This window comes from Xiphias gladius, chromosome 7, assembly GCF_016859285.1.
Source record: "Xiphias gladius isolate SHS-SW01 ecotype Sanya breed wild chromosome 7, ASM1685928v1, whole genome shotgun sequence".
Lineage (NCBI taxonomy): Eukaryota > Metazoa > Chordata > Actinopteri > Istiophoriformes > Xiphiidae > Xiphias > Xiphias gladius.
In genome coordinates, this window is record NC_053406.1 from 2,629,786 (window position 1) to 2,645,371 (window position 15,586).

The 15,586-nt window shown below is 40.9% G+C and overlaps 1 protein-coding gene across 5 annotated transcripts in view; it reads right to left on the bottom strand.

The window, feature by feature from the left end:
* The window catches only part of LOC120792328 (kinase suppressor of Ras 1-like), a 61,202-nt gene that overhangs the window by 5,397 nt on the left and 40,219 nt on the right, over positions 1 to 15,586 (bottom strand). For all 5 annotated transcript variants that reach the window (XM_040131440.1, XM_040131444.1, XM_040131445.1 and 2 more), the window contains 16 exons: positions 15,431 to 15,578; positions 13,358 to 13,715; positions 12,680 to 12,843; positions 12,483 to 12,549; positions 8,322 to 8,405; positions 8,166 to 8,227; positions 6,817 to 6,929; positions 6,430 to 6,604; positions 5,240 to 5,297; positions 3,278 to 3,332; positions 2,586 to 2,831; positions 2,282 to 2,478; positions 2,050 to 2,146; positions 1,295 to 1,428; positions 1,043 to 1,174; positions 509 to 644 (listed from right to left, as the gene is read on the bottom strand). In XM_040131440.1, coding sequence (XP_039987374.1) covers positions 509 to 644; positions 1,043 to 1,174; positions 1,295 to 1,428; positions 2,050 to 2,146; positions 2,282 to 2,478; positions 2,586 to 2,831; positions 3,278 to 3,332; positions 5,240 to 5,297; positions 6,430 to 6,604; positions 6,817 to 6,929; positions 8,166 to 8,227; positions 8,322 to 8,405; positions 12,483 to 12,549; positions 12,680 to 12,843; positions 13,358 to 13,715; positions 15,431 to 15,578 — 2,226 coding nt within the window. The remainder of the gene's footprint in view (positions 1 to 508; positions 645 to 1,042; positions 1,175 to 1,294; positions 1,429 to 2,049; positions 2,147 to 2,281; positions 2,479 to 2,585; positions 2,832 to 3,277; positions 3,333 to 5,239; positions 5,298 to 6,429; positions 6,605 to 6,816; positions 6,930 to 8,165; positions 8,228 to 8,321; positions 8,406 to 12,482; positions 12,550 to 12,679; positions 12,844 to 13,357; positions 13,716 to 15,430; positions 15,579 to 15,586) is intronic.

Sequence of the window (15,586 nt, forward strand, 5' to 3'; positions counted from 1 at the left end):
TCGACACATTAGATATATCAAAGTGCAGTAGGTCGGCTGAACATGAAAAGCATGCAATTCAACACTATAAATGATTAAATGAATAATTTCAATATAATAATAATCAGTACCAAATATTATAGAAAAGCATTATTAGAAAATTATTAGAAACAGTATGAATCCATAAAGTGAAGTGCTAACATATTCACCCTCGATGTCTCCTTTTAGAAATCTATTCAGAAATGACTAAATTCTCTCTCGAAAACACGAATTGTTCGGTTTTTTTTTTTAACTCAAAAGAAGTTGCTTTCCAGTATTGTCGTGTGCTGTGGTTGTGATTTTGAAAATCACAGACATTAAGGCTCGCAGACAAGTATATTATACAGCGCTGTGGTTTTTCTCTTGGCTAGTACCATCGCAGCTCCCTTCCTGCTGACCAAATTAGGATTAGGTTTAATCCCTCCCTTGCTTTAGTCCCCACGGGTGCTGCCGCAGCCGTGTTCGTGTCCCATCTATGTAACAGACGTACCGTGACCTCCTTGCCCAGGTTGGCATCTGCCAGCACCTTCTTAATGCCCTCGTTGCTGCCCACTAGCCAGATTTTAGCTTCCACGGGTTGGTTGGTGATTGGCCAGTCTCCGACCTGCAGCTCATACCAGACTGTGCTGAAAATGACACAAACACAAAAATCAGATCGGGAAAACTGGTGACGGTAGATTCTTCGACACTGCATAACTGTCCATGTCGAGGGAGTCTAAGCATAAACGCCAAATTATGTATGGAGCACGTGGAAGTAACACTTTAAAAAATGTGTGCATACTTGATTTGACTGTGGGGGATTCTAACTTCACCAACAGAAAAACTGACAAAGAAATAATTGCTAAGCATCAAAAACAAAGAATAAAAACAAAGTCAAGGTAAAAGAACCCATGGAATACTGCTTTCAATCTTTGTTAATTTAAACTACAGTATATTTTCAATTTTACCTTTACATGTAAAATATAGCATGAATTGATTGTTAACCTGAGCAGGAGGTTTAAGTGTAATCAATATCAATCAATACCCAAAAGCATAAACATCAGCAGCTTTGGAGAAAGGCAGCTGGTCCTCATCAACCTCTGGGCTCATCTTTCGAACAATCTCTGGAGCCAGGTAGCAGATCCAGCCCTGGGGTATCCGCAACACGTTTTTTCGTCTAAGAACACACACACACACAAGCACACACACATTAAACAGAGCACTACTGAAGACGACAACTGTGGCTCACCAGAGATACGGTTGTATTTTTTACACTATTCCTTTATTTCATTCCCACCTGCCTTCTTGTACCACTCCAGACATCCCAAACAGGCCAAAGTCAGTAATGACCACCTTGTTTGTGTCATAGAACACGTTCTTAGACTTCAGGTCCTTGTGGATGATGCCTTTGGCATGAAGATAGCCCATGCCCTGTGAAAGAGATGGACTTGTTGAAGATCAAGGGTGGATGATGAGTTCTACCTGAGGCAACACCTTTCTATTAATATCATTAATAGTCTTTCAAAGTAGTGGCAGTGGTGGTGGTGGTGGTGTGTGTGTGTGTGTGTGTGTGTGTGTGTATGTGTGTAACTTGATTCCTTTTAATAAAAGAATCAAATTATGATGAAATAAAGATACCCGGTTACTGTATATTGATTTTTTTTGTCTACAAGACAAAAAGTCATTCCAATATACTGTTATTTATTTATGTATGTATGCTATTTACATAAAAGCCTGACCAATACTGGATTTTTGATATTGATATTTAAAGGTTCAAAAAAATCTGATAAGGACAGATTGGCCTATATGTGTTTTTTAACAACGACAAATAACACAGTCAAACATGATGATAAAGATCGTTGAAATTTGAAAAAAATAAGAAAGACGGGAGCCACTCAAAGCTGAAAGGTGAGAGAATATTATTATGCTTTTACACAAATGTCTGCACAGATACAGGTATCAGATATCCTCATATATTGATACTAAAATGATTGTTTATAATTGTTTTTTGTTGATTCTATCTATCTCACACAGCTTGACAGGGTTGCTTACCTTTACTATCTCTTGTGCAATCTGTCTGGTTTTATTGATGTCTAGCATGTGACCTCTTTCTCTTACAACAGAGTACAGAGTCCAACCTTTACAGAAACTGCAGAGAAAACACATGAGATACTGTTACTAATTACTGTTACAACATATCACACGTAATACCAGGTTTATACAGTATATGTCACGATGTATGTTTATGCCCGAGGTTTTTATCTGACGAGTCATGCAGCTGTACCTGGTGATGATAGCGAGGTGGGGCGGAGCCATGCAGGCGCCCATGAATAGGACTACATTCTCGTGCCTGGTCTGCCTGTAGTTCATCACCTCCTTCTTGAAGAGCTTCAGGTGATCCTGGTTGTTGCCGTCAATCTCCAGCAGGCGAATGGCCACCTCCCCGTGCCAGCGACCCTTATGCACCTTCCCCCAGCGACCCTGGAAAGCCACAAAGTCAAATGTGTCCGCTGCGTTGGACCCAGCTGTTGATATGTTATGTTTTTATATCAAGATTTTGTATGTCTATATTACGTCGCCATCTTCACCTTGCCGATAAGCTCTCCCAGCTGCAGCTGTTCATATGGGATGTCCCACTCCTGTAGGTAGACGCTGGTCTGGCTGGCTTTACGAGAGATGTGGCCCTTCCAACGGCCTGCAGCCCCACGACGGCATATGGAAGAAGGCAGGTCCTCGAGCCCATCCTCATCACACTCCTCAGTGTGAAAGCTCTTTTTACTGCTGCACTGGTCAACTGCTTCCCCATCCTCAGCTGGGTAGTCTGCCCCCTCCTCCTAGGACCAATGGCAGAATTAGAGAAAAGAACATGGACAGTGAATTGTTTAAGTAATTGCTAATTTGAAGTTGGACAGCACTGTTTAAAGTTCATACATATGTAGCACAATTGGCTAATCAGGAACATCGCTAATGGGTTTTTCCAGTTCTACAATGGAGTCCAGATATGCATTATATGCATCAAGACTTCTTAGCCATAGGGAAGGTCGCTTTGGCTGTTATTTACTTCCCCTGGGGCTATTTCCCACTTTACAGAGTGGTAATCCAGCCTTGCTCAGAAAAAAATATTCCCCATAACAGTCTATTGGCAGGACATGTAAACCACATAAGCACACGATTTCTATAAATAAAACACACAAATGAGATTTGTGTGACAAAGCAAGCAAATTAGTTTGGTTTTCACTTCTTCTTTTTGGTGACGCTGTGTGTGACTGTTAGAACTCACCCTCCCTTTTTCTGTGGCAGGTAGCTGCGTCTCAGTGTGGGCCACCTGTGACACTCTGACAGCAAAACCACAAGAATGAGCAGCCGACAAAACTATTATATTTAGGGCTACTAAACTCATACACAGTACATATTAGCCTGACTGATACGCTGCAGGATTTTGAGGTTAATACACATGCATTGGCAAGAAAACGTAACTGAACCCTTCTGGAAAAATTAAAACACGCTCTTCATCTAAGGTACAATACACACAATCTATTTTAACAAATAACACAGAAATCACTGCATTATTTTTGTCCATTTTGAATACATCCTTCAAACATTCATAATGTAGGTTGGAAAAAGTACATGAATTCCTCGGTTAAGGAGCGACACAATAAAAGCTTTAAACCCCGAGTCCAATCAACGAGCCAGAGCTACTTTAATTTCGAAAAGTTTGCTGTTTCCAGTCAAGAGTTGTTGATTTGCGCAAAGCTGGGAAGGGTTACAAAGTCATCTCAAAGAGTTTAGATATTCATCAGTCCACACTCTGATTAATGGAGATGATTTAGTTCTGTGGCTACTCTCCCTAGAGGTGGGCGCCCAGCTAAGACGACTCCAAAGGCACAATGCAGAATGATTAATGAGGAAAAAAAACAAACAAACCCCAGCCTAACAGCTAAAGGCTGTTAATAGCTGGTTAAAATCTGTGTTCGTGAATCTACCCGTTGCAAAACATTGGTACATGATTGCATGAACGATGGTGTCTAAGTGGCTGCACACCTGGAGTTTGCCAAGAGCACACTGACAGTCCTCAATAAAACTGGGAAAATGTTTTGTGGACTGATGAAACTAAGGTTGAATTGTTTAGGAAGAACATGCAGTACCGAAGCGTAAAAAGGTCACTGCATACCGACATGAAAACATCATCCCTAAGGTGACGTACGGTGGAGGGAGCAGCATGATTTGCTGCTTTGCTGCCTCTGGGCCACGGACAGCTCGGCATCATTGAAGGGAAAATGAATTCCCAAGTTTATCACAGTGTCTTACAGGATAATGTCAGGGTGGATGTTCGCCCGCCGAAGCTCAGTCAATGAAGCTAAACACTGAAGTACATCTACTACAGAATGACTTCAAATATAGAAAATCTGCATTTTGAAGTGGCCCAGTCAGATCACAGACCTTAACCCCATAGAGATGCTGTGGAATGAGCTCAGAGAGACATTCACACCAGACATCCTGAGAATATGGCTGAGCTGAAGCAGCTTTTATTATATCTGCCAAAGGAGGTTCGACCAGTTTTTAAACCCAAGGGTTTCACTGCTTTCCACCAGCACTGTGAAGGCTTAATGGGTGGGTTCAATAAAGACAGGAAAGATTACAACTGTTTGTGTGTTATCAGCTTAAGCACATTTTTTTGTTGGTACTTGTGACTTAGAAGAAGATCAGATCACATTTTATGACGAATTAATGCAGAAAACCAGGTCGTTCCAAAGGTTTCACTTACTTTTCTTGCCAAAAAGTTGGATAGTCATGTATTGGAAGATTTTTTTTTTCAACAACAAAACATACCAAACAAAACATTTTTACATTACTATATATTATATATACATTAATGTACTTTTGATACTGATATTTAAGAGTTTAAAAATTCTGATAAGGATCAATTGGCAGATTTGCTTTTTAACATCAAGGATCCTTGACATTTGGGTTTCACAATTGTGTCTAAGAGATGTGGTAAACAGGAAATTTCAGTGTAAAAATAAACTTGTCAGTGCCCTCTGGTGGACAGACTATGTAACGGACACCATTTCTAAATGAGCGTCTTTGAAATTTCTGTGCTGACGTTTCTTGCTACTTATCAGCTGACACATACAAAACATATATCTGTGATGAGCTAATATCAGCCGACATTGCACTAGTGCCTACTGCATAACATGGAGGTCTTTCACTGGGTCTCTGTACCGGTGTGGTTGTGTCTTACCCAGAATCATAGTAGCTGCCAGAAGGTTGACCAGCAGTATATGTGGAAGCAGGAACATCTGTTGGAAAATACAGCTTCAGAATACTGCACTTGATACAAGAGTAATTCTCATCATTCAAAAATGCTACATAAATACTGTACTATTTCTTTATGATTTCAGAACAAAGGATGTTGAAATCTTTTGAAAACTTAAACTTTTGAGGGGAAAAGAAGGAAATACAACACCTGCAGCAAAAAATACATCCAAAATGAGCCTCTTTTCAAATGTTAATGCACTTTTACTTGTTGAATTAAACAGCAGTTCTGGTATGGGTAAAAGGTCGGGCACCCTGCAAAGTCAGTACTTAGCAACGCCCCATTGACAGATGTCAGGTTTTTTTAATACATTTTGTAGCCAGCTAAGAGTCTTTCTATTCCCAATTTAGTCATTTTCTTTACGTGCTTATTCATCCAAAACAATTGTCACAGTCAGACTGAAATGGTGGACGACTCAAAAGAGACAGATTAAGAGAAAAAAATGTCTCTCCCTGTCAGTCCTCCTTCCAATTTCTCTTTATCTTAAGCTCACATTTTTACGTTAGCTCTATATCATCGTGTCTCCAGATGAAACATGTCCTCTGTTTGCCTTTCTGGGTTCAGTTGTGTCATTTTTTTTAAAGGAAGAGAATAAGCATCACAGCATAAAACCAAATTCAACATGTGTATTGTGACAAGCAACATTTTAAAAAATTTAGTGCCAAACTGCAAATATGTTAACGCACAGTTGTCAGTTTACTACGTTCCCCTTGCTAAAAGTCCTGCGGACTAATCCAGCGGCCTGCATCGAGTCCTCCCTTCATGAAGGTTGTAATGTTCAGTTTTTGTTGAAACTGTTTTTGAGAAATTGTTGATTCCACTTTATGATCATTTTGGGAGCTGAAGTTTGTGCCGCTGCTAAATTTTACTGCATTATTAAGAGAGGTGCTCCTGATAAATGTCCACCTCATTTATCTCAGTGAGAGTAGACTAAATATTAGAAACGTCCTTCAAGTGATACCCAATACTATAATGGTATTTTAACAACATCTCCTCTGTGGGCTGCCTCAGCCTGAACTGAGCTGTGAAGAAACCGCCTTGTCGGAACCCCGGCTAACATGACACGAGGCCTTCTTTGTACCGTATGCGAGCGATGCCAGTGACGGGCTGCTGACCTGGGAAGTTGAAGCGGTTGTCGCGGGAGCCCCGAGGTGAAGAGTTGGGCGGGGGCGTGGTGCTGACACTTGGGGGGTTACTCTGCTGGAAATGTGCTGGGGAGGAGGGCGTGGAGGAGGTGGCTGATGATGGGTTGCTGCTGGAATCCAGCTGGTTTAAATTGGGGGGAGGCTCCTGTTAACACGTGCATGAGCGCGCACACACACAAAAATTCTATCATTATATAGTAAAGACTTTCCATGTACATCATTTATTTCCTGTGCACTAACCTTGACTCTTTTCTACATCTCTAATCTTTACCTAAACTATCACCTTGAGAATAAAAACAGCTACAGCAGACCAGAGCCAAGCTCCAAACATATAATAGTGAAGAAAGCTGTACTTACCCTTTTGGTTATTGCCTTTGGTAAAGTGTCATACTGCAGAGGGATCTCCGCTTTGTGATCAATCCGATTATTGATATCTGATGGCACTGATTCTGCCCTGCGCATCCTTGGCACTACAAGTCAGATTAAAACATTGGCTAATTTTACAGCACACTGAATAATAAAGGATAAATTCAAAGCTTTTCAGGGCTTTCCTAAAACAACGGGCAGGTGCCCACATACACACTGAAACAAGTTTTGCTTGCTGCAACCATCCATCATAGCACTGTACTGCCCATTACAAAATCCACAGTCCGCATTTTGTACAAACATACATTGCAAAGTTTATATGAAGCATAGAGCTGTTGAACTGAAGAGCCAGACAAGAAAGAGCTCAGCACAGAAACAGCGCCCAGGGAAACACAAGGACAGGGTTTCATAAGAGAAAGTAGGGCTGCACCCTAAATGCCAATGATTCAAATCATAGGTGGTGAAGTCCTCATGTCAGCTCTCATTATGTCAGTTGAATGACTGCATTTTTTTTTTTAGCCGTGCCATTGCAACACAGGACAACAGCACGGCAGGCTATAAACTTTAACTATGAACCAGGTCTTGTCTCAAAATGACTTAACTACGAAACTAACCGTGATGGAAATGAAGAGGAGCGATGGAAACTAAGAGCAGCGCAACTGGTTGCTGTTTGCTGCTTCAACACTCATAGGTCCGATGTTAGTTGTCAGCAGAGTCGGCTAGACTACTTCTGAGCCAGACACTGGTACGGCCTCGGTGTGACTGACTCTTCAGCTGACAGAGCTGTAAGCAGCTAATCAACATGCCCCGCGTTGCGCCAGGACTCTACAACTGAACCGTGACCAGGCCGAATGCTTTTTCTTTCTCTGACTGTATTCTCACATCACAGATACACACATTTAGCTGTTATAGGAATTTGGTGTGAGGCAGTGAGTGGATTGTATTGTAACCGGATTGATTAATATACATTACTAGGAACACCACATTAATACTGGGTAGGGCCTCCCTCTGCTCTCGTCTCGTCTTTGTCGTGGAAAAAAAAGGTCGTTGAGGAATATATTTCATCAAATTTGTCAGTGATGAAATGAATATTTAATACTAGACGTAGTTGCTAGAGAGCAGTACACATAACTCTTTTTTTTTTCCTTTTAAGAACTTTAATGAACAAGTATACATCAAACTACGCATAAATCATCTGAATGATTAGTCTACAGACATTAATGACTTCCTCAGTGCACCCATTACCTCCTTGAGATGTTATGAGCTGACACACATTAACATAAATGTTACGACAAATCCATGAAAATATTATTTTAAAAAAAGAAATGAATGTTGCTTACATGTGAGAAATGATATCCGACATGAGGGAGCATCTTTGGTACATTTGTTGTGGCACTTTAACCTGTGAACAGATGGATATGACATGCACTAATGAAACCATGACAAGTCCTACTATAATCAAACAGAGTGGCGGAGGTTACATTGTTGTCTCTTACTTGCAGTGCTTGCACTTTACACCAAACATCATGCTCTTGTGACATACTTTGCACATCTGGGAGAGCCAGGACTTGGTTGAGAACCTACAGAGGACAGAGAAAGAAAGAAAAGACATTTCTACATCATGATGACACTATCTTCTAACACGGGATGCAGGTTAAAGAACGTAAGAAATGAAGTTAAGACGTGAGCAAGACCAGAGATCTGGGGCAGAGTAAATCCACCTAAAACCCATTGGCCATTCTTTTTCGGCTAATGTTTAATTTCGACCCTGCGATGGCATTAAATGAATCATCAAAATAATGTTCTTTACATAGAAGACTGAAAGTGTAAAGACCCACTAGTGATCCCTATAGGCTGTGATGTTTAACACAACCCAGAAAGGACCAAACAACATACTGATGATTTAGCTATCTATGGGCGCAGAGCTCAAGTGCTGACGAATTATAGACTATGGCCTTTTTTATCTCAGACAAGACGTGTGTTTTGGTAGCTTCTGAGAACTCCGGTTCTCTAAATTCCCATGACCAAGCTACAGTATCACCTGAAGAGACATGCATCTCTGGAAACCCCAAAGAAGACAGCTCAATGTGGAGATGCCATAAGGGGGGTTTCAGAGGTTTAGTTCCTGAGCAGAAAGGTCTACGTTTGATAATGCAGAGTTTTGGCGTGCGGGGCCGGGGGGTTCAGTCACATACACAGGTCTGAAAATAAAAGACCTATAAAAAGTCAAGCATTTTGATATTTGGAGGCTTCTTGATGACTGCTGGGGGAAACTGTCTGTTCAAGATTGGTTCGAGACTGTCTTTTACTTTTCTCCTTGCTTGACATCTGCTCTGAAAATGTAGTTGTATTTCATGCTTTTAACCTGCTAATGAACATACCTTGTCTGTTCTACCTTGGTTGATGAATGTTTTGTTTGTTTGATGATGATCTGAACAACATAATTCGGTGATTTTAGTGGTAGACATTTAATGTGATATTGTCCCTTTTCTTCATACATTGTGACTGATTTGAGATTGTTTTTCAAATTGATTTAAGCATTGAGTGTCATCTGGATTATTTGTTTGATTGCATTTTTAATTGATTCAAAAACATTTATTCCTCATTACATTATACTTTTTAAACATTTTTATCCTTTTCGTGGTTGACTGTGGGCTTTGATATTCTTAGTGGTTTATGATTGTTTGCTTTAGTATCTTTCATAATCCAATGTTTTCATATATTAAGTCTGTTCATTATTAGTTGCTATTTTGAAGATTGATCGCTGACAATGGTTGGCTCATATTTTGCTCATCAAGTTATTATTGCTTGAATCTAATTTGGATTGAATTATCAATTGATTATTTATCTTTCACTGGCATTTGAATTCCATGTATGTTTTTTTTATTTTTTTATATCAAATAAAACTGTGAGTGAAAAGTGTTAAAGTGTTTTCCCATCAAATATGCTCTGCAATTCTACTTAAAATCTGGCCCTTCAGTTATGTAGGGATGTCATGAGCCGATCTTAAAGATTGGAATTGATCATGGCACTACAGAAGCTATATAAAGACCAATTACCTTTGTTTAATGTAACCTCTGCTGTCTCGCTAAACTACCTGTCAAAATGTCCTATTGTGCTCTGCTAAAACAATGAAATCTATTCTTGAGTCCAGTGTTGTGAAGGAGCATAGCAAAGAGCCACACAGCAGCACCCATTACCTTCAATTAATGACAGTAAGTGTCAACGAACAAGACATTGGGGGTTTTATAAAGAAAAACTGTCTTAGTTCGAGTAACATTTCTCAGGTACACCAATCGGGACCCAGTGCTGCTGTACTGCTGTTCATGGATGAAGACAGAACTTCCAAAATCTCCTGTCACACAGATCAACATTGACACTCTTCTGCGAAGAGATTACACAAATGACAGCAGGTCAAGTATGTGTGTATTTTGTAGGAGCATACACTCACTGAGCACTTTGTTAGGAACACCATACTAACACTGGGGAGGGCCTCCCTCTGCTCTCAAGACAGACTCAGTTCTTCGAGGCCCAGATTCCACTAAATGTTGGAAACATTCCTTTGAGATTCTGGTCCATGTTTACATGATCACATCACATCATTTCTGCAGATTTGTCAGCTGCACATTCACAATCTCCTGTTCCACCACATCCCAAAGGTGTTCCATTGGGTTCAGATCTGGTGACTGGGGAGGCCACTAAAGTCCACTGAACTCACTCTCATGTTCATGAAACCAGTTTGAGACAACCTTTGCTTTGTGACATGGTGCATTATCCTGCTGGAAGTAGCCATTAGAAGATGTGTAAATTGTGGCCTGAATAAGCAGGTGTACAGGTGTTCCTAATGAAGTGCTTGATGAGTATAGAAATACTGGATCTGGATGAGGTAACAGAACCTGGACAAAAATGTGATCAGGACATACGTACAGTTTTCAACATGTTGTGTAAAATGTTGCTAGTTTCACTAGAGGGTGGAGCATGAAAAAAGCTAAAGGAGAGTCCAATAGAACTGAAACGATTAATCGATTAGTCGACAGACAGAAAAGTAATCGACTGATATTTGTACAGCACCAAACATCTACAGAGTTGGCAACTAGCTGGTGAACATAGTGGAGTATTAACAGTTAAAGAGCCAGACATTTTCTCTTAAAGCTGGTCGAAACCAAAACAGAACTAAAGGCATATTCGCAATATTAGACTTACATTTATCAGGTGGATACAAACATGAGCCCAAATAATTCATAATGTTGCTCCGCGACTGCCAGATGTATAAATGAGCATCTGTCTGCTGTCACATTCACCCTATCGGCTTAAATGGTAATAATAATGTCAGTGTTGAGTTAACAGCATATTTTCCACTGCCCTAAGTGGCCAAAACAATCAATCAATGCAGGTTTAACTCTCCATATCAAATTTAAAGACAAACTGTTGGACGGTAGTTGTGGAGACAGACAGAACAGATAACAGCATCTGCGCTGCTAGTGGGGCAAATATTGTATTGTAGCCTTTATGACACTCACCGTGTGACGGTCAGAGAATGTTTCAGTAAACTGTAATTCTGCTCGACTTAGGCTGAGTCACATCTAGGATAAGGGAAATGTAACCAGGGAATTTACAGTGGAAAAAAACTGGCCATAAAATGCAATCCAAATCCTTGTCAATCAGCTAGATGCAGAGGCAAGATTAATATTAAAACATTCGCTGTCTGGTTAGATAAACAGTGGGTTAGACTGAGCACTCTACATTGTTCAAATTCCTGGATTCCCACAACATGCCATACTCTCCAGACAGATGCACTGACTCCACAGTGATTTATATCAGAGGGCTCAGTGCGACTTTGGGTTGACTTCTCTCCGAGTCACGCTGTCTGTCCCAGTTCGACCGTCGCAGGGAGTTAACAGGAAACCACAGCAATGACAGTGGAATGCTAATCAGACGGAAAATTCCAAAATAGTAAAGATGCCACACAGATCCGCACCAGATTGTGGAGATGTCTATTTATAGTACCATCAAACATACAGCAAATTTGTTCTCGTGGGTTCATCTCAGCCGGTCACCCAAATTATTGACAAAAATGGCCATTTTAAATCTGTGGGAAAAAAAAACATGAGAGATGGACTCCACAGATTTTACACGTAAAGGTCAATTAACTGTTGTGGTTGGTCCTACTCAGCCTGTGTAAACAGCTGTGTAATGTCTTCTCTGTTTCCGAAGAAGCTTTGTGAAGTCTGAGAAAATAGTTAACGAACAGCGGTAAGGAAGAAATGATTGAGCATTAAGGTTTTTTCTTGAATTTGGAAACAGTCGTTTGTCACAATAATCTAAACTCTACAAGAGTAGTGTAACATGAAACTATTCATGCTCACTCTTTGATGGTTCTATCCAGTCTTGTGGTTGATGGCCATCATTTTTCATTTTAATCATGCCACCCCCCCGCTAAAAAGCTATGTTAACTCTCCCCAACGCTTTAGCATTATAAAATGTCAGACATAGGAACAAAGACTATTACATCACTTCAAGTGTAACCTTACACACAGCCCACACTCACTAAAAATAATGTGACACATAAACCACAGTGTCCACAGCATAATGTATAGTAACTGTCCCTTTTTCCTTTATAGTCTTTGTAGGAGTCTGTAGGGGTGATGGTAACTGACCTGTGTGTTACAGCCAGGCCAATGTCTCTTCTCATTGTCTGAGGAGAACTTCTGTGTATGGTCACATCTGTGAGGAGCATAAAAATGGAACATTTCAGAAACATAACAGGAAATGATGGAAAAATGACAAAGAATCAGAGAAGCACACAAGGACTATGAGAGCAGGAATCCAGCCTAGTATATGTATGGGGACTCACTGTCCAGCAGCGTGGGGGTAGCAGGCATCACATATGGGGCTGAGGCTGGGTTGGGGCCAGGTGTTCGGGCAGACAGCGATGGCGACCGCAGTGATGAGTCCTCAGGCCCGTTCCCACAGCCGTTGATCTGAATCGCGGCCAGCACTTTGTTCTTCTTACAGGTTCTGCAAAAACAGGGGGCAACTAATGCTCACTGTGAGTTCTCAGATACTGCAGTCCACCTCATCCCGTGGCACTGTGACAATTCAGGTGCACAGCACAATTTGCTAGAAAAGAATGTCATGTCAGTGGTAAAAGGTAAACCATAGTGTCAGAGGTAGGAAGAGATATGCTTTTGATTTGTCTTCCTTCATTTGTACATATGGGAGTGCTGAATTACAAAACATGTTGGAGCCCTGACCTTGGAGCCTGTCAGTTTTGTTATTTGGACAGTTTTACTTCACGTAGTGTTCTCTAAGGGTGGTATTACAGAAAGGGCAATAAGCTCAATTAATATCCAAAGTTTTAATCCTCTAGGGAGCATGAATGTGCTCAGTAAATTACATGGTGACCAGCCTGTTATATAAGGAGATACCTTGCGTGCAAACATGACATTTTGGGAACTCAAAGACAGTAAAAAAAAGTTGTAATGCAGTCATAAAGACTTGAAGTAGTAGTGGTATTAATTCTAAAACCCACTTGTGTGTAGCAGGCTCCTCAATGCGGTTGCCAAGCTGTGACTCCTGACTCTTGCTTCTCGTCAGCGCAATGTTGGGGAGGAGCTGCAGCAGTTTGCAAGAAGGTGGTGGTGTTGTGTGGGAGGGCTTGGCAGTGCGGGTCTTTGAAGGTTGGGTGGCTGGAGGGGTGCTTGGCTCCGGGGTGAAGATGTCAGTCATTTCATCCGTTGATATGTATGGTCTTTGGTCATCTGAACAAGGTACCACTGATATGGAGATGGAGGGGCTGTGGGTGCTGGCGGGTTGCAGGGGGTTGCAGGCATCACTGTCCTGTTGGGGCTCAGAACTGCAAGAGCCTGAGTCAGGCCTCAGGTCTCCTCCTAGAAAGAGTCAAAGAGTAAAGGCCACATATTAGCAAGTGCAGTAAATTGTCACACAAGATGGTTACTTTTGAAAATACAACCAATCTTATGCCAATAATGTATAAATTGTAACTTAAAATCTTTCTCTTTAACCGCAACTGTTAAGTTTCTAACTACTTTCTTTCAAGCGTTTCAAAAACAACATAGTACGCACTATAATATAATATGCATAGTACACTAAAGAATCCGAGTAACATAAAACAGTAACACAATTAGGGGACACCTGCACAAGGATCTCATACTCTCCCGTGGGTAGTAAGGGATTAAGAATATCGCGTGCTCTGTTTACCAATCCATGTGCCCGTTTAGCCAATTCACACACTCCATTTAGTAATCCTGTCGCACAGCCCACAAAGATGTTTTTCTACCACATAACTCCTTGGGGGCTCCGTAGACTCCTTTAAATTAGATGAGAAACAACAAAGTTTTAATTGGGAGGGTAGCCCAAATAAAATAGTTTAGATCTTGACTCGTTTGGTTGCACAAAGTTCTGTGCCATCCAGCTCTGGAGGCTGGGAAAAAAGCTGAAGAGACGTGTCGCCAGGTTTAAAGGGTACATCCAGTTGTGTCATCAGCGTACATATGAAAATGAAAATCAGTAGTGTCTTTAAATTATATGGCCTGGCCCGGCAGCAGCATGTGAAAGGTGTTTGGTGGCCCTGAAAGCTCAACGCACTGCAGCTTAAGAAAGCACAGAACGTGCACGTGGTGCAACTATGGAAAACACAACCAAATACAGAAATGCTGCTAGTTGCAGAGACCACAACAGAACAGTTTCCAGGTGATGAACAGGCTAAGACAGACAGACATGGTAAAGATACCATTTTTTCCATTCTAACATTGTGATTATACGATTCAAGTATTATTGCTGTAATAATGCTGCAATAATAAGCCTAGTGTTAGCCTTCTGCTAATTATTAGCCGACAATTCAAAATAATTGAATATACCTTAACATTCGAGTCATGCAATAAGAATGTTTGCAGTGCTTCTCTGCATTTGGTTGTGTTTTATCACTTTGCAGTGTCCTTTCCAAATGCTGTGCGAGTGTTGTCAAATTGATGAAGATGTTTCCTTCGTTTGCCTTTGTGTTTTTGCATGTTTTTTTTTTAAGGTACACTACACACTGAGCTCTCGGGGCCACCGTACACAGACCTCCGTTGGCTCCACCATTTGCTCCCTGACCCTGTGATGTCTGAATGTCAGTTACTTTGAGAGTAATTGAATAAATATTCACATCATTATCTACAGTAGATCTGGGAAAAACAATGTAAAAATGTTGACGCAAACTGTGGAAGTGATAACTTCAGCTTGGCCAAATATTTTTGCTGGAGGGCCATATTTGTTTGTACGTAGGTGGTGCTAATTCCTTAAATCATCCTCAATTAATCAAATTACTAAGATCCCACTATAAATGACACGCAGTAAACCTGGCCTTTTGCATGGTTGGTAATCCTGCTGTGAGTGTACTGTTTTTAAATCAATTATCAAAAGAAACCACATTTGAAAATAGCCTTTTCTAACATGGAATATGTAAAACATAGAAGGATGGCAGTTAAATATATCACATAATAATTTATAAAAATTAAGTGTTTATATTTATTTATTGGACTTTATGCAATTCCTATTACTAATTCTGTCACATCATGCAGGGCGGCTGGTGTTCTTGGTACACCTGTTTCATCTGCACTCTTTAGACAGGAGAGGGCAGCAGTGAGGCGAGAACAATCCTCTGAGTTGGAGCCCAGGCGTCTCATTGTGTCCTGCAGCTCAGAGCTGGACATCTGCAGCAACCCGTCCACTGAGAGCTTCCCAGCTGCAGCCTGCAGGG